The sequence below is a fragment of the Lycorma delicatula genome, chromosome 8 (genome assembly GCF_047948215.1).
Source record: "Lycorma delicatula isolate Av1 chromosome 8, ASM4794821v1, whole genome shotgun sequence".
In the NCBI taxonomy this organism is placed as follows: Eukaryota; Metazoa; Arthropoda; class Insecta; order Hemiptera; family Fulgoridae; genus Lycorma; species Lycorma delicatula.
The window spans coordinates 22,405,478-22,429,027 of NC_134462.1; the positions used below are offsets into that span (position 1 = coordinate 22,405,478).

At 29.8% G+C, this 23,550-nt stretch overlaps 1 protein-coding gene across 5 annotated transcripts in view; it reads left to right on the plus strand.

The window, feature by feature from the left end:
* The window catches only part of Atg13 (Autophagy-related 13), a 276,218-nt gene that overhangs the window by 190,146 nt on the left and 62,522 nt on the right, over positions 1-23,550 (plus strand). For 3 of the 5 annotated variants that reach the window (XM_075373349.1, XM_075373351.1, XM_075373352.1), the window contains one exon: positions 18,825-19,230. In XM_075373349.1, the coding sequence (XP_075229464.1) occupies positions 19,060-19,230 (171 nt within the window). In that variant the 5' untranslated portion in view covers positions 18,825-19,059. Of the gene's footprint in view, positions 1-8,521; positions 8,891-18,824; positions 19,231-23,550 lie in introns of those variants that run through there. The other 2 variants (XM_075373353.1, XM_075373348.1) reach the window with 2 other exon arrangements.

The following is a 23,550-nucleotide window of genomic DNA, read 5'->3' on the forward strand; positions in this document are numbered from 1 at the left end:
TAACTAAGTTTTTCATCGGAAAAAATGTGAAATTAAGTCTAAATATTTTACCGGGATGAGAAGGAATTGAAGGTTGAATATTTTTGTTATTTACGAAATTTAAAATATTTTACAAAAACTGAAGAATGGTTGTTGTCAGAAGCCAATATTGCGCTAAAACTATGCTGAAAGTTTGTTCGTTATGCTTTACAAGAAATATTAAAAGTTGAAACATTAATTAACTAATTTGTAATATGGAAAATAATAGCATTTATGATTCATTTAAATTACTGGCAGGAATTTCTTCAGTACCCACTTAATATTTACTGTTTGTATTTAGAATAAAAGTTTTAATTTTTTCACTACAACAGGAAATAACAACTGATTCACAACAAAACCGTTTAAGGTCGTCGGCTTTGTTTGACACGGAACAATATTATTGTTTGTATTACTAGAAAAGAAATTCTTTTGCTACCAAAATACAACTCCTTTTGTATTTTTGGTGAAGTTATCGACCTATCCATTTCAAATTCTCTTTCACATTTGATAACTGCCGGCATAGTTTTAGTTTTATTGTTTAAAGTAGATATTAAATTATCAAAATGTGATTTTTTTAGCATTATTAACTTTAGCGTAAAATCCTAGATAATTTTTCAAATAATTCTGGAAGTTATCAGACAAATGATATTTAGACATTTCACGGAGATTTCTTAGCGTAGAACTAGATTTTGTGTTTCGTTTAGTAATAGATTTTCTTATTGTTTAAACTTTTTTTTTTTTTTTTTTTTTTTTTACTAAAGGAAACTAGAAAGAAGATATGGCCTTCTGAATCACAAATTTTAAATTTTTCATTGAAGCTAATTTTGTTATTGCTTTACTAATTTGTGGCTGACAACAAAGTTTTTTAATTTTTAACTGAATCTTTATTGATCGCCCTTTAAAAGAAATAAAATAGTTAATCGATGTCTGTACGTTTTCATTAATAACTGATTTAAATCGTTCGACAAAAATCTAGTATTTCTAGAAAGTTAAAATCGCCTTACATTTTTATTATAGTTACAAAAGCTTTCTCGTAAGCTGAAGTGTTGTGTCCAGTTAATATACAAAAGTAGCTTTGTCGTCTGGTTCTGTAGAGGTGATGGTTTTTAACATTTTATTTAACCTAACACTAGTAATATGTTTCAAATGAAGAAATCTTGCGGTCGGTTTTAGAAATCAAATTATTACAAAGGATTAAAAAGTAAACTTGCAAGGCTGCAGTCCCAGAAATTACTTAGGTACGCGCTGTTTTTATATAAAGTGGAACCTCCATGTGTAAAATTTCTAGAAAAATTCAATTTTTTCTGGAATTTTAGTGATCTGATTTCTTCAAAATAAAATATTGTTAATGAATAATTTTGGTTTTAATTTGTTAAAGATATATAAGGATTTACGCCTACAATAAGATATACAAATGCATTTATATTACAAAATTTCAAAGGTTTCTTATCGTTAAAAAATCTGATGTGGACATCACATGACTTCCTTGAATGCCTATTACATAACATATACAATTTTTAAAAGTACATAACATTTTATTTGACTATTATGATTTTTTCCCATTTTTTTGTTGTTGAATTATTTATTGTAATTTTTTTATACAGCAGAGGTTAATAGTTAATAATAAATCAATATATTTAAATTAAAAAAAAAAAGGTTAAAAAAATGAAATGAAGTCTGATTCGAACTGATGTGCATTCCCCCTTGTAAGATCCAAATATTTCATTAATTAAAATTATTTTGCTATAACTCTGAAAGTAATGAAAATAAGTACGCTATGGTTTAAAAGCTCTCAATGAGGGCTGATTATTGCAGTTAAGAAAAAGCCCAAAATCCAAATGTTTTGGATTTAGAATTTTACGGCTAATCATTTTTGATTAGGCAAGATACATACGTACAGATGTCACGCCGAAACTAATCAAAATGGATTCAGGGATGTTCAAAATGGATATTTCGGTTGAAATCTGAAAACCGAAATTTTTCGCGTTTACAATCCTTTATTTATTTCGAACAAGGAAGTAAAAAGATAAATATCCTAAATGACACTTGTAAAAAACGGTATAAATTTTAAAAAATATGAGGGGATATACGAGTACGTAGAAACATGATGTCTTATTTCAAACTGCATTAAGAAATCTAAAGGAAGTTGCTATCTAGTTATTAAACCTAATACAAAAACCACTTAATAATGATAGCATAAGTAAATTAAGCAGTAACATATATATATCATTCTTTAAATGAAAATTATTCTACATTTAATGATGTACACTGTTTGGAGGGGGAAGTGTTATAAAAAGTTTTATCATATATGAAAGATGAAATAACAATTTTCGATTTTTAGTATAAGGAGTATTGTAATCGCGGTAAATATCGGTTTTCAGATTTCAACAAAAATATCCATTTTGACAAGTTTCGACGTGACGTCTGTACGTAAGTATCTCGCATAACTCAAAAACGATTAGCCGTAGGATGTTGAAATTTTGGATTTAGGACTGTTGTAACATCAAGTTGTGCATCTCCCCGTTCTATTGCAATCGACTGAACCAAAAGTGTCCAAAAAAGGCCAAAATCAAAATAATTTGGTTTTGGACTTTTTCTTAACTGCAGTAATTAAAGCCCTCATTGAGAGCTGTTCAACGATATATCATAAGTGATACTTATTTTCGTTGGTTTCAGAGTTATAGCCAAATAAAATTTTAATTAATGAAATATTTGGATTTTACAAGGGGAACACAGATGGGTTTGAATCTGGCTACATTTAACTTTTTTAACCCTTTTTTTTTAAATTTAAATATATGGATATATGAATAACAATAAATAATAATAATAATGATAAATCAAAAATCACTATTAACCTCTGATTGTAAAAAAACTTTTACAATTAATAATGATAATTCAATTATAAGAATAAAAAAAACAATATTAGAAGTTATTAATGATATAAAAGTTTCTGTAATTTTCATTTTAAAAAAATGTGTATATGTAATTTAATAGGCGTACAAGGAAGTTATAATGGTGTCCACATCAGATTCTTTAAATACATATAAAATAAAACTTTGGGCAAATACGTTAATTATGAATTAATTTATTTATTCAGTAATCAATTAAGTATGAACACGAAATATAATATATATAATATATATATATATATATATATATATATATATATATATATATATATATATATATATACACTGCGTCCCGGGGGGGGGGGTGTGTTAACACTACTTAACAGGCTGATTCAAGACGTCTCGCATCATTTTCCTTCTGGACGTCACTTAATGTTTTTTCAATAAAAATGTATATTTTAAGAACGGATTGAGATATTTTAATCAAATTTGCTTTACGCGCGACCAACAACATTTTCTAAAAAAAATAATTTTTTATTGAAAAAAAAAACAATGAACAGAAGGAAATGATGCGAAATAGGATAAGACATTTGTCCACTTGAACTTCTTTTAATGTCCTGAATAAGTCTACTAAATTTGGCCAACACCACCAGGGACACCTATATATTAAAAACTGAATATTTTTTACGCCCATACCTCTTAGTTCATACATTAGAAATAGAAAATAACATTATAAATGTTTTTTTTTTTGTTTTTTGAAATTGATTAAAAAAGGCTAAAGCTGATACTAATTGTTAATAGAAAATCAATAGTAATAGTATATCCACCTCGTTATCGTTAACTTCGACTATTATAATTATGTTAACAGAACTTTATAGTACATTCACGATAAAAATCAGTTGATTAAATAACTTAATAAAATTTATAGCAGTAAATAATGATTATACCGTAAATTGTATGAATAAAATTAATACGTAAAATTGAATTCAACTAGCTTAATAAAATAAATAAATAATTTTCTACTTTGAAAGAATTAAATAAAAACACGCTCGTAAACCTGTAATTTAATAATAATAATATAATAAAATACTTAACCGATAATAATATAGGAAATAGAACGGATAATAATAAAACATTAAATAACGAAAGTAAATGTGACACGGTTTTAATTTTTTTCTTTTAAATTATTATTTATAAAATAGAGGGAAACTGAAATAAATTTGATTTGACCGACAGATGTTTTAACAAATGTTAACCAGGTGCATTTACAAGGATACACAAGTGTAATAAACTATACTTGTAATTAGGCGGAAAAAGATACGCTTTCTCAAAAATGGAAGATGAAGAAATATGTTAATAAATTTAAAGTCGTACTCTTGAATAAATTCTAACACATAATGAAAATACAGTAAATAAGTAACATTTGATAGCGACAACCGGATCAGAGAAATTATAAATTGATTTAATAATGATTTAAAATTTAAATAAACTAACGAATCATTTTAATCTCCATAAATTCACGCATTAGACAGTAGATAATCATTGTTATTAAATGAATGGATGGTGAGGCAGATATTTTCTAATTAATTTTAATTTAAAAAAAAAAATATTCATCTGAAAACGATCGCTAAGAAAGCGCTCATTAGCGAACGTGAAAGAACTATTAAATAGGTGGAAGGTGATTTTTTTTAAGGGCAGGGGGAAACAAATGAATATAAAATTTAAAGAACTAATAGCATACATTTTATTTGTAAGAAAGTGGTGGTATAACATTATTTAAAACCTCTGTTTATCGTTTTATTTAAATTGTAAATGTGAATATTTGTTAATTACTACCTTGTAAGAATTAAAGGAAGTATTGTGATCGTGAAAAATTTGGGTTTTCAGATTTCAAAGGAGGTATCCATTTTTACCATCCCCGAATACATTTTGACTAGTTTCGGCGTGACGTCTGTACGTACGTATGTATCTTGCATAACTCAAAAACGATTAGCCGTAGGTTGTTAAAATTTTGGATTTAGGACTGTTGCAACATCTAGTTATGCACCTCCCCTTTTGATTGCAATCGGCTAAACCAAAAAAGCCCAAAATCCAAACAAATTTGGATTTTGGACTTTTTCTTAACTGCAGTAATAAGCCCTCATTGAGAGCTTTTCAAGGATTTATCATAAGCGGTACTTATTTTCATTGGTTCCTGAGTTATAGCCAAATAAAAGTTTAACTAATGACATATTTGGATCTTACAAGGGGATGGTCCATCAGTTCGAATCAGATTTCATCTACTTTATTTTTTTAACTTTTTTTATTTTAAATATATTGATTTATTAATAATTATTAACCTCTGATGATAAAAAACAATTACTATAAAAAATAATTCAATAACAATACAAAAAAAAATAAATAAAAAATATCAGAAGTAATTAATGAAATAAAATTTAATGTACTTTTCATTTAAAAAAAAAGTGTTTATTTAATTTAATAGATGCACAAGGAAGTTACGTGGTGTCCACATCAGATTTTTTTTTTATTAACATAACGTAGTATTAATTTTTGTTTAAAGAAATCCCTATTATTTTGATTAGAAAAATTTACTTTTCTCTTTTTTTTTGTAAATTATCATCGGCAAGGAATTGTCACTGTTAATTGTTTAAATGAAAATTAGCCAAAGAAGAAATCTATCAAATATCTTTTGCCAACGGGTATTTTTTATTATTAGTAAAAAGTTGATGTTGCAAGATGCTCGTGTTTATTCCATGAACATATAAAATGAAGGTAGCATGAAGATATATTCATTACGACTACTGCTACTCTGACTTCTGATTTTTCGGATAACTATTAACAGTTAACTGTTAATGAGTTTGCTGTTAACTGCAGCGTGCAACAGAAGGCGTTTTACAACTTGTAATATCAGATAACATGTTGCGCATTTTTATGGAGTTCACAATTGATACTTGCTGTACTTCAAACAAAGCATCTTGAGACGAACTAATTCGTAATCTGTATTATTGAATAAATCTTTTTCTGAGATTTAATAATTAATTTTTTATATTTTTAATTGTTTAACCTAATAATTTAAAACGTTTTTAGTGTAGAGCAGTGATTCCCAAACTGTGCACCGCGGCGCCCCCAGGAAGCCGCGGTCTCTTCACAGGGGCGCCGCGAAATTTTGCAAACGTTTCATAATTAATTGAACCAAGATTTATAATTATTAATTTAATGTTAATAAAGTTAAAAAATAATGAAGGTACACTAGTTTTATTTTTTTATCTGTTACTTACGAGTAGTCATACTTTTACTTAGGGTAGGGCGCCATGGAAAAATTTTAATCGAAAAAAGGCGCCGCGACACGGAAAATTTTGCGGACCATTGGTGTAGAGTATAGAACAAAGATATTACAGATTGATTTTAGGTAGTAATATAACGAAAAGAGTCAGTCGTTTTGTCTGAATGTATTCAGGTGAATTCATGTGGTTTAGGTTATTTTCTTCTGTTGATTTTATTTTAGTAATTCTTGATATTAAAGCGATTCGTTACCACACTCAGACTCGAGTCTTATGTGGGCGTTATATACTAAAACACTTCGTATTAGAAGAAGCCTTTTATTATAAAAAGCGGTTTTTCAAGAGTGATTAGTAATTCATTAATTTGCTGGAAGTTTTTTTTTTGAGGTGGTACAAAAGACGCACCGATTGGAATCAGTTGTAGGGCTGAGTATTACCTGTATAGATGGAGTTACATGTTATTTGCGTCAGGTATGAATAGCATATTCACTTGATGAACAGAGCGCGACGGGAACCGATTCGCTCCTTTTACCTCTTGGTGTTAATACTGGTGTGGAATGCTTTTGTTATTCTTGCAAATCGTTGTGCAAGTGTTCTTCTGCATCGTGTTAGTCGCCTGCGATCATTTGTTTATGGTACTAAGGGACACATTTTTTATAAATGTGTCCTCTCGAATTTTTATAAATTAGTAAAATTTAAGTACAATATATTCTGTACATGTGTGTGGTTCTTTATTTCAAGAACGGTTAACCTACAGTAAAAAACCGGACATGATGTTCCCGATGTAACTTTATTGATTCGGGGTCCGTCGGCGGCTACGTTTCTTGTTCGTGTAAAGAGTATGCCCGAAGATTGTTGCATCCGTTTATCGCCAGGCCAGGATGCGTTATTAATTATTACCTTTAAAAGAAATGTTACCGGGGAAAATTTCTAGGAGCCGTTAGCGTTAACAAGTAACTGGGCCTCGATCTGTCGACCATCCGTACGATAAAGCTAACTGTAAAACGTTTACGCTTTTCAGACACGGGCATTAATAGATTATCAAGGTCGAAAAGAATTATCACCGTTATAACATCCGTAGAGGAAATCAATCAATAAATGCGTGGAGATAAATTAAATAAATGTTTTAATAAGTAAAATAAATATACAAAAACATTATCATTTGAGGTGTTTTTAATTTCGCTTTGCAATATCTTAAGACAAATTACCTTAGCTCAGAATCATGTTAGTTGATTTTATTGTCGATTTAACAAATCATTATACAATTGTTTGTGTATAATTTATAATGTAGTTAACATTCTTTCTGAAATGTAACTTCGCTTATTGACAAAGGGAGTGCATTAATTTGTTGTTTTACAGTATAAATCCTACTCTTTTTTTGTTATAGCTGTCTTGCTATACAGCAATCTCTGAGATACAATCGGTTCTAACAGGATTGTTTTCTCCGAGAGCATTGGTTATACGCTAAGTCCCGATCGGTGAAAGAAGCGTTACACAATTTGCAGGATGATTTATCATCTGCATTTTAGACGGGCTTGGCATACTAATATAGAACTACACTTTCGGCTGAACGAAAGTTCATTCGCTTTTCTGTTTTCCCACTAAGTCTAACAAACATACTTGTTATTTTTTAGAACGGCTATCGTTTTAAGGAGTGATTTGCCACTCATGTCAATTCGCTTAAGATCGTTGTGCGGTTATGGTACAAATTTATGTAGAAGAAAATTAGTTGGGTCTTAAATAGTAACGGTTGTTAATCGTTTTCGGCTTTTTATCAAATGTGAAAGGGTTAGATTTAAGTTTTATGCCAATTTGTTATTAATTACAGATTGACAGGTTTGATAAACAATTTTATAAAGTAATTTTCTTATTGATATAATTTGCTGATTTTCTATGTAAATAAAATTAATTAAATTTACGATTGTTTTTTTTAGTGTATTTAATTTTTTTTTAAAGTTATTAAATCATGTTTGGTTGTGTAATAAAATACAATGAAAATCGATAAAGATAAATTTATCAAAGTTAAGAAATAAATTTATTGATAAACTTTGGCCTTTAAAAATGCCGATAAAAATTCATTTAATTAATGGTTTTTGGAATATTTTCCTTAATTTACAATTATATCGCTCATTTTCACGTGAGATGAAAAAGAATATGTATTGTAAGCGATAAAAGTTTCAGGCAATATTTGACCTGACCTTTTTTCTTAATTTATTGTTGACTTCTGCGTCCTCTACCGGTCATGATAGTAAAAATTGTGACGTCGTTCCCCTTCTACGAATACTCTACTGTGTTCACTGTCGCTCTTTACACATTTTGCTCATCCCTTCCACTTTACACTTCTTTTCCATGTATTTTATATACTATTCTCATTCATCTACTACTTGCAGTGTAGTTGTGGTTTCACCGGGTATTTCATCTATGTAATAGCTATTTTTTTTTTATATTTTTATTATGTAATTTTTGCCGGCCGGTATTTCGCAAGTGAAATTTTATGTGCGTGTTGTTAATAAATCTTAGTTTTTCTTTTTTTTATTATTCGTCATTAATGTTATTTTAATGTTTAAAAAGTCTATAATTAAACATTTATTAGTAGTTTGTTCATATTCTTGTCGGCTGAATTTTATTAAGTTTCTTCAAAATTATATGGATAAGTGTATTTGTTTTGACATTCAAATTACGTCTTGTAAATAATTAACATTTGTTATTGTTCTTTAATCTATGTATAAAGCTGTTTGTCTGGTAAGTTTTTGTACTTTTTTTAATCTCTAATTATGTATAGAAAATTATTGTTACTATTTATTAAAAACATCGTTTGTGAATATACGTTTGTCTATGTATTGTTTTAATTCGAGTTCGAGAATAAATGTTTATGTTTTTAGAATTATTAAAGAAAAATTGAATTTTAACGCTAAGCAAAAAATGGAAAAATATTTTTAATTCAATCGTTATGGTTTTTTCAGTTACACGTTCTACTTATAGCCATGTGGATTAATTTTGTTAAATAATTTTTGTACATTTTAGAGGAAATTCCTTCGGTGATCCCGCTTAATTTTTCCCGATGTCACGCGCAGAAAATCTTTTAAATGAAAAATTATGTAGCGACTGATTTTTTGTTCAGTGAAACGGATTTTGAATTTAGTTACATTAAATAAAGTAGGAAATAATTTTTTGTTTGTTTTATGATCATTTTATATGCGAAAGGTTGCATTCTGAGTAAGGGAAAGGAATATATTAGGATAACATGCTAAGTATAAAAAAATTTCGATCTGAATTATATATATATAAATAAAATTCTTTTTTGTCAACATCATTGCTTAGTATTGGGTAGAAATGTGTACAACCTGATGTTAATTCTAATATCCGAAATATTTTCACGCGAACTTCAGACTTTTTTAGAAAAAATAACATAAATAAGTATATTATTTTCTCGTTTATAAAGATTTAGCTCGTTTAGCCATTTTACATCGTTATCATTATTTTCTTTATTTAAGAAGCAAGAAGTTTCTCGTGTGAAAACGACTTTCTTTGGTAAGCCTTTTATTGCTAAAAATGTTAAAATGATAATAATCGTAATGATTTGGTGCTTAGTGCTTAACAAATTTCACGCCTACTGTAAATAAGTATCAGGGTTTTTTAACGGAAATTATTTTAGTTTTCGACGTTATAACTTACATTACACCCTTTATATTGTAGAACAAAAAATAATTGTTACCTGTTTTCTTGTTGTATTAATTTTATTGTGGTTGCAAAACGAGCGGGAAAGACGATTATTTTTTGGTGAACAAAAATTGGTAAAGAGGAGACCGGACCGGCTTCAGTTTTCTACGGGTCAAATCTCTCGGCCGATTTTCTTTTTCGAAAGGACAGTTCAATTACAAGTTTATTTAAGGTTTCAGAATCATATCTTCAGCCAGCCGATTGTTAACGCCAGACAATCGCAAAATGTACAGCTTTCCGCTATACTTAACGTCTAGGAAAAATTTTGTTTCGACAATTACGTAATATAAAGTAGAAAAATCTTTTATCGTATAAAAAAACTGTTTTATATTTAATCTAATAAATTTTGATGTAAGATTTTAAGTAAATATTTAAAGAAATTAAATCATGTTGATTTATTTACTTTGTATTTTCTTTATTTCTTTTATTAATTTGTTCGTAATTATCAAAATTTAGATCGGTAATTTATATCTAATTTAAATGCCGTTTTTTAACCTTTAAATTTGAATAGTTAAAGGCATTTTAATCTTTTAATAATGCGGGCTTTACTTTTTTTAATTTAATATTAATACTTGTATAAATGGATCAATACCAATATTTAACTGAATCTTTGAAATATTGTTCATTAAATAATGTAAGATTTTTTTTTAAATTAGTTTTAAATGAAAAAAAGCTTATCAGTCTTATTACAATGTTATTTTAACATTATTAGGATAATAGTGTAATGACTTAAGTAACTAACGAATTACTCTTAATCCCTCCTCCACGTTCTTATGTAACTGAAATCAGTTGAAGCGTTTAGTGGTAATGGCGTGAAATCAATGCCTGGACTTTGAAATGAGGAAATGTAAAATGAATTTTTGTTACCTTGGGGCTAATGCCTTTTGATGTTTTATGTTTTTATTTATTCCGAACAAAGTGCAGTTTATTGTATTTGTATTTAGTGTATATTTAAAAATTGAAATAATTATATATATATAATTTTTTTTTATCAATCTATGTAATTTATAAGAGATACTTGTTACAGAAGAATGGCATATGATACGGTCGGTTTCAGATCTGTACATGACCGTTTATCTTTATTATACGTATCTGTGAATTCCCCGTATGAATTCTTTGTTACATTCTTTCACGTTCTCCTCAGACGTAAAGTAATTGTTTTTAGTTTTATGTATAAATTTAAAATATTAAACGGTTTCATGTCATCGTTATATTTGATCCCGATCGAAATCAACTCTCTTAACACTGCTGATTATCTATTACTGTGGGTCGAAATGAAAACGATCAAAAACATGAATAGAGATGTAGGATAATAAAGGATTTTTAACGTTGTGTTTCAGAATTTCCTTGGCGTGCCACACCTTTGTTCGATTGTATTATAGAATCCTGATACTCAAATAAAAATATCTCGTACTGAGTAGAGGCGACGTTCATAATGAATGCGTTGATTCTCGAAGTGTACTTCTACAGTAGAGAGATATTTTTACGGTTATACGTATTTAAAGCATCTGAAGTACGAAAACGGCGATCAGGGTTCCCGTATCTGTAGAACTAAAGACGATCACTATGCGCCGGTCTCTTTGATGACATTAAAAAAACTATCGGTTGTAAAATTGAAAATCAGCTTTCTGGTGGGCTCGGTGAGCCGATGTTGCAGCGTTATGTTCTTCAAAATGAGTTTGCTGGTTTGACGAAATGCAGTATTTAAAGTTTTAAGTTTGATTTCATCAAGAACTACGGATGTTAAAATTGAAAAATTCAAACAAATAACAGAATTAAAAAAAAAGCTTGAAAGTAGAAAATAATGTTTGAAAGCTTAAGAAAGATAGGGTTGAAAGATAATGCTGAACAATTTATTTTAAGTAGTTTAAAGTCTGGGTCAAATTAAGAATTTTTAAATTCTTCGTTTTTTTTTTAATACAAAACTGATTCAGAAGCGGGCCGCTTTTCTTAAATAAATTTTCTTAAAATTTACAGCTGTTTATAATTAAAAACTATTTAAGCGTATAATCAAAAGTATAGGCTAATATTTCATTAAAATGTTTATTCTATATTACTGTCGTAACGGAAATTGAATTTTACTATATTTTTTCAATCGATTTTGAAAGATATTCAAGGTACGGTTTATCTTGCTAAGACAACCTCTCGATTACTTTTGAGTGTGAGTAGAGTAACCATCGAATATTTGTGTACTTCCGCTTGGGGCTCGTAAATTTTTTTATTTATTTTTGGTTGTCTATGTTATATAATTTTCAATAGCCGGTAGGGAAAGAAACAGGACGTATTTCTGTAAAACGGTTACTATGTTTAAACGCTGTAGCGGTCGTTCTTCTTTTAGTTAATTTTGTGTTTTAATTAACTTTATCGTTTTCACTTAGACGGTTTTATCGCATTAACTCGATTGGAAATAACGTTTCTATTGTTGTTCACATTGCTATCCGCTCAAAAAGTATGAATCATTCGTTAAGGAAGTAAAATTGGGTAACGTAAGCTCTTAACGAAACAAGTTCATACTATTGTTTCGTTTCAGATGTATGTATTTGATAACGTTCAAATCACAACTATGTTAATTTTATTATTGATTTTTCTATTAAGTTTCCTGTAGCGTTAATGTATGTATTTTGAATATGCTTTGTTTTATTAACGATACTTTCACTTTGTAACAGGGGTGAATACTCTGAATAGAGGAAGGCTAGTGTATCTTGTTTCATTTATCAGATCATTAAAATTCACTTCTGTTAATCAATTTATAATATTTTCATTTTTGTACTGTAGGTTTTTTAAAATGTGATTTGTCTTTTCATGTCGCTTTATTTTCGTGTTGGCAATTTGTTTTTTATTTTTTTTATTTAGTATGTAAATATTAATTTTTAGAATAACAAAACATTAATTGTGGAAAATGTGGATTATAACCCATTGGGTTGATACAGTAGTGAACACGTCTTCGCAAATCAGCTGATTTCGAAGTCCAGAGTTCCAACGTTCAAATCCTAGTAAAGGCAGTTACTTTTATACGGATTTGAATTCTATATCATGGACACCGGTGTTCTTTGGTGGTTAGGTTTTTCAATTAACCATACTTCCCAGAAGTAGTCTATCTGAGACTATACAAGACTAACATATCATCCTCTGAAGTAATACCTGACGGGTGATTCCCGGAGGCTAAAGAGAAAAAAAAGTGGATTATAAAATATTGTAGTATTTATATTGCGGCATTTTCAATATTGCAATATTACACGCCTTCTTGGTTATTATGCTTTTGGTCGAATATTTGTGTAATTAAATCATATACATATTCACCAAACTTAAAAAAAAATCTTTGGTATTTTCTGCAATAATGTGTTACATAATTTGTTCTTTCAGTTAAACTATTTGTTTACATTTTCTATTTATTAGTCAATTTTTATTGGTCTATTAAAATTCTGATTAATTTTTTTCTTTTCAATTGTTAAATTTAATTCCTTTTATTTAATTAATTTTTTATGTAATAATGCTTACTATTTTTTTTTTCTTATATTTTTTCAAAGATCACCTTGGTTATCTTGTTACATCCATTCCGCTCTTTATCCATTCAGTTTTTTAGTTTCTAGCCACTTTATCATCATCTATTAACTAAACTCGGATTTCTCAATATATCCACAAATTAGTAATCAAATCTCTTAACACGATTTTGTCTCAATTACTCTTCAAGTCGAATTTTATCAAGCTAATTTTCAAAATCCTACTCTTACATCACATATCAAAGGACTTTAAAATTTTCGTTTTTTCCCCGTTGTCCTTTGTCCATATCATAAAACGCTACACTATTTTTTTTTCTAATCCTTCTTGTTTGCCCTAATCTGTTTCGATATCTGTATTACTTCGTCATTTTACTGCCTAAAGGATACAATTAAAATATTTGGTATTGTCAACTTAATATTTAACATGAGAATACATTTAATAAAGAAGATGTCAATTTATAATATCGCTTATTGTGGCAAACATTACTCGTAAATTAAGGTTAATTCTGATTTGTGTGTAGATTTTAATTTTTTCACAAAAAAAAGTTGACCTAGTCTAAGGTCTCATCGTCGCCGGCCTCTGTGACGCGAGTAGTAGCGCGTTGGCCTTTCATCCGAAGGTCCCGGGTTGGAGTCCCGGTCAAGAATGGATTTTTTTTCTCACGCTACAAAAGTTTCATTCTCGTAAACAATACCTAACGGTAACCCCAGAGGTTATACAGGTAAAAGTCTCATCGTCGTTTTATGGATTCTGTCTCGCTGATCCTGAAATTGGGTGCGAGTAAAAAAACTAGTCGTTAAGGTTTTTTTTCTAAATATAGACTTAGTGTTCTTGCCCATGAAACCAGTAGTTAAAGGTCTTGTAAGACCGAAACTTAAAGGCGTGTTAGAACGATTTTTACCCTTCACTTGAATGAATGGGTTTTATTTTTATTATTGTTAATTTATTCTTCGGTTTTTTGTTCCCTTTGCACACTTTTATCCTTTTCCTTTGTTATATGGCGTATTTGAAAGTTTGTTTTGTCATAATCTTCTACGGGTTGCTCATAAAAATTTCATACCCGTGTTTGTTTTCCATAAGTACGAATTATTATTATTAAGTATTCTTATTATATTATATTATTATTTCATTAACTATTATTATTATATGGCGCTTGTCCTTTTCGAATGATAACCTGCGTCCGTTTGGTTATTTGACATAAAAAATAAAATAAAATTCTGATGGGAGTTAAGACGGTGTAGTATCGAACAGAATATAGAGAAATGTTAGTAAACTGTGAACCGATTTATGAAGCAGTAGATATAATAGTAATGGGAACGTGGCGTGAGATTCAGACGGATGTAGAGATTGTAAAGAGAAGCTGCGTAAAGTGTAAAGCCAAGTTAAAAGAAAATTGAGGAATACTCCTGAAATGTCAGATTATCGACAGGATTGTTTTAAAAAAGGACTTTGTTATTATTTAAAAAAAAAAGAACTTAATTTTGTTTTAAAAAAGGACTTTGTTATTATTTAAAAAAAAAAGAACTTAATTTACATTGAAATGTAATTTGTCAAAGGTGTCGAATTGTATGTACCTTTTTTTTTTTTAAATTTTAATGGATCCATTAAATTTTAATGGATCATTTTGGTAATCGTAAGCTTGCATTTCGAAGTTATTTTTTAAATCACAGTTCATCAATTGTAAAATATATGGATCATTTTGTTTTAATATAAATTGTGGGTATAATGACCGTTACTTATTTGCGTCATAAGTACAAGGTGTTCCATAAGTTTTTCATACATAGAAAAAAAAAAAATTTTTTTTATAAAAACCATTTTTATTTATATAATATGCTCTACATAACGACCATTGGTTTGAAAATGCATTTCGCTGCGTGTCCTCCACTGCTGAAAAACACTTAACACCATAATTTTCCATACGTAGGAAAAACAAACATTTTTTTCTATGTATGGAAAAAAGCAAACTCAAATGGGGTTTGCTTGTATGGTGTTGGTGATACGTTTCTTAAGATTTATGTTTTGTATCTTTTCTGATATATCATGGACTTTATAAAAGAATGTTTATTTTTCCTGTGTATGGAAACTTATAGGACCCCCCTGGTAGGTGAGAATTAGCTGGTGGTGTTCTAATTGTAGCTACACGTTTAGATTTCAGTCGAGTACTTTTTACGAGTAATTACATATTTTTAGTGTGTACGTTGGATTTAAACGATTGAAATTTCACAAAACCGTTATCTTCTACATTTTCTATTTTTTTTCTTTTGTGCGTTCTATAAGCTTATAAAAAATGAATTTATATATACAACATTTGTTTTAAATTTTAATATTCAGCTAGATCTTAAATGCCAGTCAGTTACTTAATAGTTATATATCTTGACCGAGCTGTTATAGATGAGAATAAAGAACAGTCCGACAGTATTATATGCGGTTAATGTTGACGTATTATCACATAAAAAACATTCTCATAGCATCTCGACGCTGTCGCATTTTAATGTAAGAATGAGTTTGTTTTTTGTAGTGAATGAATCAGCTTATACATTTGTATGGCGCCTTCTCGTTATCGTAAGTGTATTTATAAAAACAATTTTTAGAATTAGAATTTTTAATTATGCTGTAAAAGGTTTATATCTGCAAAACGTTATCTTTGAAGATTATTAATTACGGTACGATAATAAAATTTATTATTTTTTGTGCCACTAAATAGTTAACAGTAGTTTTTAAAGATAACTACATAATATATAGGCGATTATGAAATATTCTTGCCGTTAACTAAAATAACGTTACTTTGCGTTATCGGCTGCCGTATTTTCCGACGTAAATACTCTTCAAGATTCGAGTCGTTTTTTTAATATTCAAGGCAATAATAATACATTAAATATGATGTGGATGTTATTTTTGGTCGACCATGTTGCTTTGACCGATGAACATCTGTTGACGTTGAATCGCGCTTTTAATTAGTCGTCGTTGACCTTTCCTTCTAGTTTGTCCGGAGGAATTACTGAGATTATGTTGTGCAGTAAATTTTAATTACTATTATAGGATGTTATTATTGTCTGTTGCGTCGCTAAAAATAAAATTTGTAAACAAATTGACAATTTAGATAATGTTTTCCGCGTAGAAATTAATTGCGATATCGAGTTATAAGAATTTGACCTTGTAGAGATTTTTCTGTTTGCTTTCTTAGAATTTTGTTCGTCTAGATTTATTTGCATATAAATTTCCTATTCTTTCCTTACTATTTAAGACGCGTAGATTTGTTAAGATATCTTATGAAAGTCGACACAGTATTTTTGTACAAATTAAATTTTAATTCGATTGTTTTGTAGATGTAGGATATTCAATGTTTACAGTTTGTTGAATCGCTTTTCTTAACTAAACTAGTTACATTACTTTTCTAAACACCCAAAAGCAATGGTCTTTTTAGGCGAGAGATAGGTTATAAGAACCAACTGGTCTGTTTGGTTATTTTTTTGGAGCGATTAACGTTTTTGTAAACAAGGGTTTCCGCTAGCTTTTTTCCTCGTGCCTGCCAGTTAAATGTAAAACATCATTCACATATTTGTTTTTATGTATTGCCTTTAATTTATGATATAAATATTATTATAATATTATATTTATGATATAAATAACTTGGGAAATTATAATATTCCTATTCTATAAATCTCATCTTCAAATGTGATCAGGTTAGATTAGTTTACGGTAAATATTTAATTATCCTTTCTCATCACTTCTTATTGGGATTTATTATTATTTAGAAAAGTTCGGTGAACTAATATGACCTTGACCTTTTCATTCATGCTCTTTCTGATCTGTAAATACACTGTAGATTCCTAGCTCTTGAGTCGGAAAGAGTGCACTGAATCATTACTGTAGCGGTAGTATTTCACTAGAGTTGATTTGGTAGTTGTTGCCGTTACATAAGGAAGATGACGCTGCTGTTTATGTTTGTAAATCATAAGCCCCTAATTTTAGTAATACTGGTGGCCCAAAAGTCACTAGGTCACTTTAAAATATAACAGTTTTATATATATATATATATATATTTATTTATTTATTTAGATTAGTTACATATGATCCTTGGAAAATAATTACGGAAAAATTCAAAGAGCAACGAGTAAAATTAGTACAATTTTATTTACAAAATCAGCGATCAATCGTGCTAACGCAAAGTGATTACTTACGTTCCGTCATTGTGGGGTTAGACAACCACCTTCTAAGCAAGGAATATTCGACTTAATTCATCGGTTTGAATAACAGGGGGCCTTCCACGTACTGGAAGGCCACGCTTCAGCATTTCTTAGGACTACATTCTGCACGTAAGACAGAAGAACATTGATGAAATACTCGAAGGAGGTCCCAGCAGCTATGAATATACGGAAGCTCACTGTAAAGGATTCAAAAGATATTGAAGTTATTTCCCCTATAAAGTACCGGTAGTGCACCAACCGAAGCCTCCAGATTATCAGGCAAGATTAGCGTACGCTGCCCACATCAAAGAATTTGCAACACGAGAAAATAATTTCATTCACAATCTTTATTATGGGCGACGAGGCTCGTTTTCATTTAAACGGGTTTGTCAAAAAACAAAATATGCGATTTTGGGGGATAAAAAACCCCCTAAAAATAAAAATTAAAATTTTGTGGGACAAGATCCTTCACCAACAGCAACCTGTAAAAGTAACGGGTAGTGGTTTATGCGCGAAAAAAATTCTCATCATTTCTTGAAGATGAGGCGCGAAACTTCTTAACTATCACTGGGGAAAGGTATCGAGACGTGCTGGAAAATTTTGTGTGGCCTTCTGTTGAGAACACACCAAAGGTCTGGTGGCAACAAGATGGGGAAACTGCCCGTATAGCTCGTCCAACGATGGAGCTCTTAAGGCAGTATTTTGGAAGAAGGATAATTTCCTGGAATTTAGAATTTAATTGGCCTCTACGCTCACCCGATTTAACGGCTCCTGACATTTTCCTGTGGGAATATCTGAAAAACAGAGTATACCGCTACAAATTTCGAACTATTCAGCAATTTAAGGGTAACATCCGTAAAGAGATTAATCGAATAAGCCAAGAAACATTAAGACAAGTGATTGAATACGTTTTAGCAAGAGCCCGTCAATGTTAAGAACAAAATAGTGGCCGTTTGAAGGATATAATTTATAAAACTAAACAAACATAATTTCCAAAAAACTTGTTTATTGATTATTAAAAAATAAAATTTAGTTTTAATAAATAGAAAATTTATATATTAAAGTGGTCCAGTGACTTTTGGGCCACTCGGTATACGTAACATTAGTACGCAGTATGTCGCACACTTTAATACGCGATTCGTTTTCAAACCATTACCCGAGGAATATGGACTCGGATTAATATTATGATCATCAGTTTTATGTATTTGTTTATTAAGATTTTTTTTTGATACGTATATTAATTAAAAACATTTTTTCGTTTGTTTCAGATCGATAGAAGAATTTGTTCGTTGACGTCTTGTTGTTGTTCCTGTAATTAATGTCGTCATTTCTCCGTTTAAAATGTCGTTCTATATTCCACGAAGTGTAATTAAATCCGATTGAAATTAAAATCAGCGATATAGTTTAAAAATTTAAAAAAAAACCCCCAAAAACACATTAATTTGTATATATATAAATTATTTATTTTGTTTTCGTGAGTGTGTTAAAAACTAATCATTTCTAATGATCGGGACAAAAATGGCCACTACAAAAATACCTTCTTCTCAAGAGAAAAAAGATCTGGACAAATTTATGAAATTTTTTACTTTAAAGGCTGCTCAAATAATCGTACAATCGAGATTGGGTGAAAAGGTTCACACGAAATGCGATCCTGATTCTTCTGGTACGGTCTGGGTAAGTGAAAAATGTTCGATGTACATTAGTTTACTACTGTTCGGTCTTAATTACATTTACTTACAGCATGTGTGTTTATTAGTATAACATTGGAGATTGTAAATATTTAATGTTTTTTTATTTTAATTTTTTACATAATCAAAGTTTTATCGTTTGTAAACTATCGTTTCTTTTGTTAGCAGTATCACCTCTAAAGAATGGTTCAACCGATCGTAATATTAACCGATGATTTTGTATCGACCGGCTGAAGTATACAGTGGAACACGCGAATAACGAGCTCCCTTGTAACAAGTACTTTGGTTGTAACGAACATAGTTCCGGGATTTGTTTGGTTTTCTGTCTCATTAATGATAAATTAACTTGATTTAGCGAGATATCGACGGATCATAAACTTAATACGAACATTTTCATTTTTTTAAATACTGTAATTAAAAAATAAATTAAATCTCAATCAAATAATCTCAACGCTATGGAAATTAAATTTCTTCATTTACGATTTATACGTAAAGTTGCTACATTTTATCTTAGGCTTGTTCAGGTCGGATCTGAAGGGTGAACAAAAGGTTTGTAACAGGACGTTGTACAATACGTACAATTCAAGTGCGTACAGTACAAGTTCCATTGCGGTATTACTGAGGCTGATAGTTGTTTTGATTACTCGGGATTTTCTGTTAGCAAAATTTCAGGAAAGACTGGGGCCAATCAGTGATCTTTCAAAATCGCCCAAACAGGTTCATCGAACTCTATAACACATTTTAAACGATTTAAGTGAAAGTCTGAAGAGGGGCGTGGTTAAAGATAAATTTTACCCGTCTTACCTCCGTTGGTAATTCAGTTGTCGTAATTTTCAGTTTAAAAATACAGTACTGTACCATAGAATCAGTTAAAAAGTATTGCGTTAAAGTGATCGATTGGATACACTCAGTAGTCAAATACAGTACAGTAATACTGTACATCGCGTCAGTGAATGCGTTTTCATTTTAGTGTTTCTTACTAAAAAAAACCGTACAGTGTTTTTTAAAAAAAAGTGTACTCTATTAACTCCGGTTCATTTGTGATTAACGATGTCGGGCGTCAATAGGAAACGATTGTCCGTGAATGTTAAAATCCAAATTATCCAAGAATTGGGACGAGGCCTTTCAAATTCAGATGTTTGGAAAAAAACATGGACTTTCTTCATCCACAGTCCGAACAATATGGAAGAATCGCGAGAAACTTAATAGTACTTTTGAAAAAATCACACGCAAGCAAACAAACTCAGACTATGTGACAAAGACGACTTAGATAGCGCCCTCTTATCATTATTTAAAGTGAAAAGCGTTCCAGTGTTCAGTCGTAGTAAAGGCAGTAGTAGTTACTTTTATACGGATTTGAATTGTAGATCGTGGATACCGGTGTTCTTTGGTGGTTGGGTTTCAATTAACCATATATCTCAGGAATGATCGAACTGAGACTGTGCAAGACTACATATATTTTCACTGAAACGGTAATTCCCGGAGGCTAACAGGAAAAATAAAGGTGATAGCGAAGCTGAAACTATTAGCGTCTAAAAATTGTATTACTTCGAAATTTTTGTTGTATTACTTCGGAAGTACCGAGCGTATTTGATCGGCCCCTTTGTATCTCGTTATAACCAAGTTTTACTGCATATACATAACAAATATTTTTACTTTAGTTACAAAATTGTACCTGAAGTACAGCCGTTTGTGTTCCCTTTGATTCATGCCAATATTTCTGTGGATAGTTCAGTTTTAGTCATTATAAACGTCTAAGATGAACTAAACGCGTTAATATTACGAAGCTGTATTTACTATTCCATTGCCCTACATAATAGCCTTGTTACATACCGTATGGTATAAGTAATTTGCTACTAAGAAAGGAACAGAATATATTTATTTCTAGTCGTTTTTTAAGGTATTTATTATTGTAAATATTTGGAAAATTAGCTGCTATTAACTCATTAATGTTGTTTAAATTAACGATCGGATAACATTACCGTAATCCTAATGTTAATATACCGGAAAGAAATTAGTTAATTTTATGTGCTCCTTAAATTACACTTGAAAATATTCTTACGTAATATAAATTTACTTACGGCCTGGTTTTTTTTTGTGTGACTGACATCTTTTTGCTTTTTTAAACGAGTGATCGATCTTAACAAACTGTCTGGACTATATCGCTAGAAGAAAGCGGTGACATCAGATACGGTCGTGACCCGGTATTTAAAGACTGCGAAGTATTTCGTTAAGAATGTTTTATCCTAACTCGACCGGTAAACAAAGCTACTCTGTTCATTTAATATTAAATCGTCGGTTTTATTTATTTGTTATTTTTTACCCGTCAGATTTAGCGTAGCATTCTACAGGACTTAGGTTACGCGGTCTTAATTCGAAATTTATAATCTAAATAACGTTTACTGATCGAGAAAGAACGTTAACAACGATAAAGTAATGTCGTTATATCCCAGATATTAAAAATTTTAAAGAAACTTAATAAATTCTATTCTAGTCGTGTTACAAAAATTTTTGTCGATGAATATATAGTTTAAATAACTCCCTTCTAAAAAATTAGTAATGTGGGTGGCTAATTTCATTTACAGGTGTTTTTTTCGTTTAAAATTATCGGTCGTTAGATTTTATTGTCCATTCTTTTCTGTTCGTGCTAACCTTATAATCTCCTCAATATCTTATTACTTCTAACGTCCTCTATTATCTCTTTATTTATATATTTCAGTCTTTATCTTTCTTTACAGTTTATAGCCTCTACACATTCCTGCACACCTTTCGATAACAAAGTGATTTGAACCTGATGTTCTTAATAAATTGACCAACGACCTATTTCGTATATCATTTTCTACCCAACATTTCTCTCTTTTTCTATTTGTCTCAAACTAACCGCGTTTTTAATTTTTTTTAAATTACCACCCTTCTGATGGATTATATACAGTTGGTTGAAAAAAAATTCAAATCGTGAAATTAATATATATTCCTTATTTAGTTAGTTATTAGCATAATAAATTCGAGTTAGTTAAAACGAACGGAAGAAAGGGATGCTTTTTATTTTTTATTTTTTCAAGACAAATTTCAAAGTTTAATGAAAACGTGAACATATTTATGATGAAATTATTAAAAATATTACAGAAACAGTTAACAAAAGTTGCCTATTGGCAACCAATGGCGTATTCTGAGGGAAGTTAGCCTAATTTCTTTAATTTGTTATAATTTAGTGTTTTTTTTTTTTTTTTTTTTTTTTTTTTTTTTTTTTTTTTTTGTTAAGGGCTCGTTTTTTATTACGTATTTCGATGCTCGGAAATCTAATTTTAGGTTTACGATATCAATATATATTGTACAAATAATCACGTGTTTATAAAAATTGTTTCATTAGATATCAGTAAATTTCACAGTATTTTTATTTAATGTAGATTGAACGAGTAAGGTGCTAGTTTTGTTATTAAAAATTGTTTTACATATTAGGAGGAAGCTCCGTCTTGTTTTGTCCGAAGTAGTTTTACAAACTTTTAACTCTTGTTCAAGATAACGAACGTTCATTTTTATATCTCGGATGAAATGCGTTAGGAAGCTCCGTATAACTGAAGAAAAAAATGTGTGTCGGACTGCTTGCGAGTGTAAGTGTATTTTTATTTAAGAACGAATGACATGATAATTTTTGTTGAAATATTAATTATTAGTCTATAAAATTATAGAATTATAAATTTATTTATGATAGTAAATCTTGAATACTCACTGTGATGTGAATGCACCTTTAATAAGGTCGTACAACAGCACATATGTTTATACTTTTGGCAAAGTATCAAATCTGAAATAAAATAAGTGTGTGTACTGCTAAGACGGCTCCACCGCTTTTCTTAAACCGTTGAAAGTTCTTCACTCGTACTGCATTTTGGCAAGCGTTGACCTTCTTAATTGTGGCTAATTTCACGACATGTAAATTCGTGATATTTAGGTCAGCGGTACCCCTCCACATTTACATTTATTTCTTTTTAAGGTAGGAGCGATCAGATGTAGAAAACTAATATTTTATTTAATGCATTATAATATTTTATCATTATTCTTCTCGGTGATTAATTATAAATTAAATTCTTCCTGAGTTTGGGCGTGAATATATATGTAAGTAATGATTAATTTATTTAAAAAAAAGATTTTTGACTTGCATGATTTTTTTTATATTAGATTACAAAGGCTGGACGAAGTAATGCGTACATTTAAAGCGGATTGGCGCAAGCTAGGAGAGCTTTCATACGTAAAAGAAATTTACCAGTTTCAAATATAGATCAGATTAGGAAAAAATCGTGTATTTAAA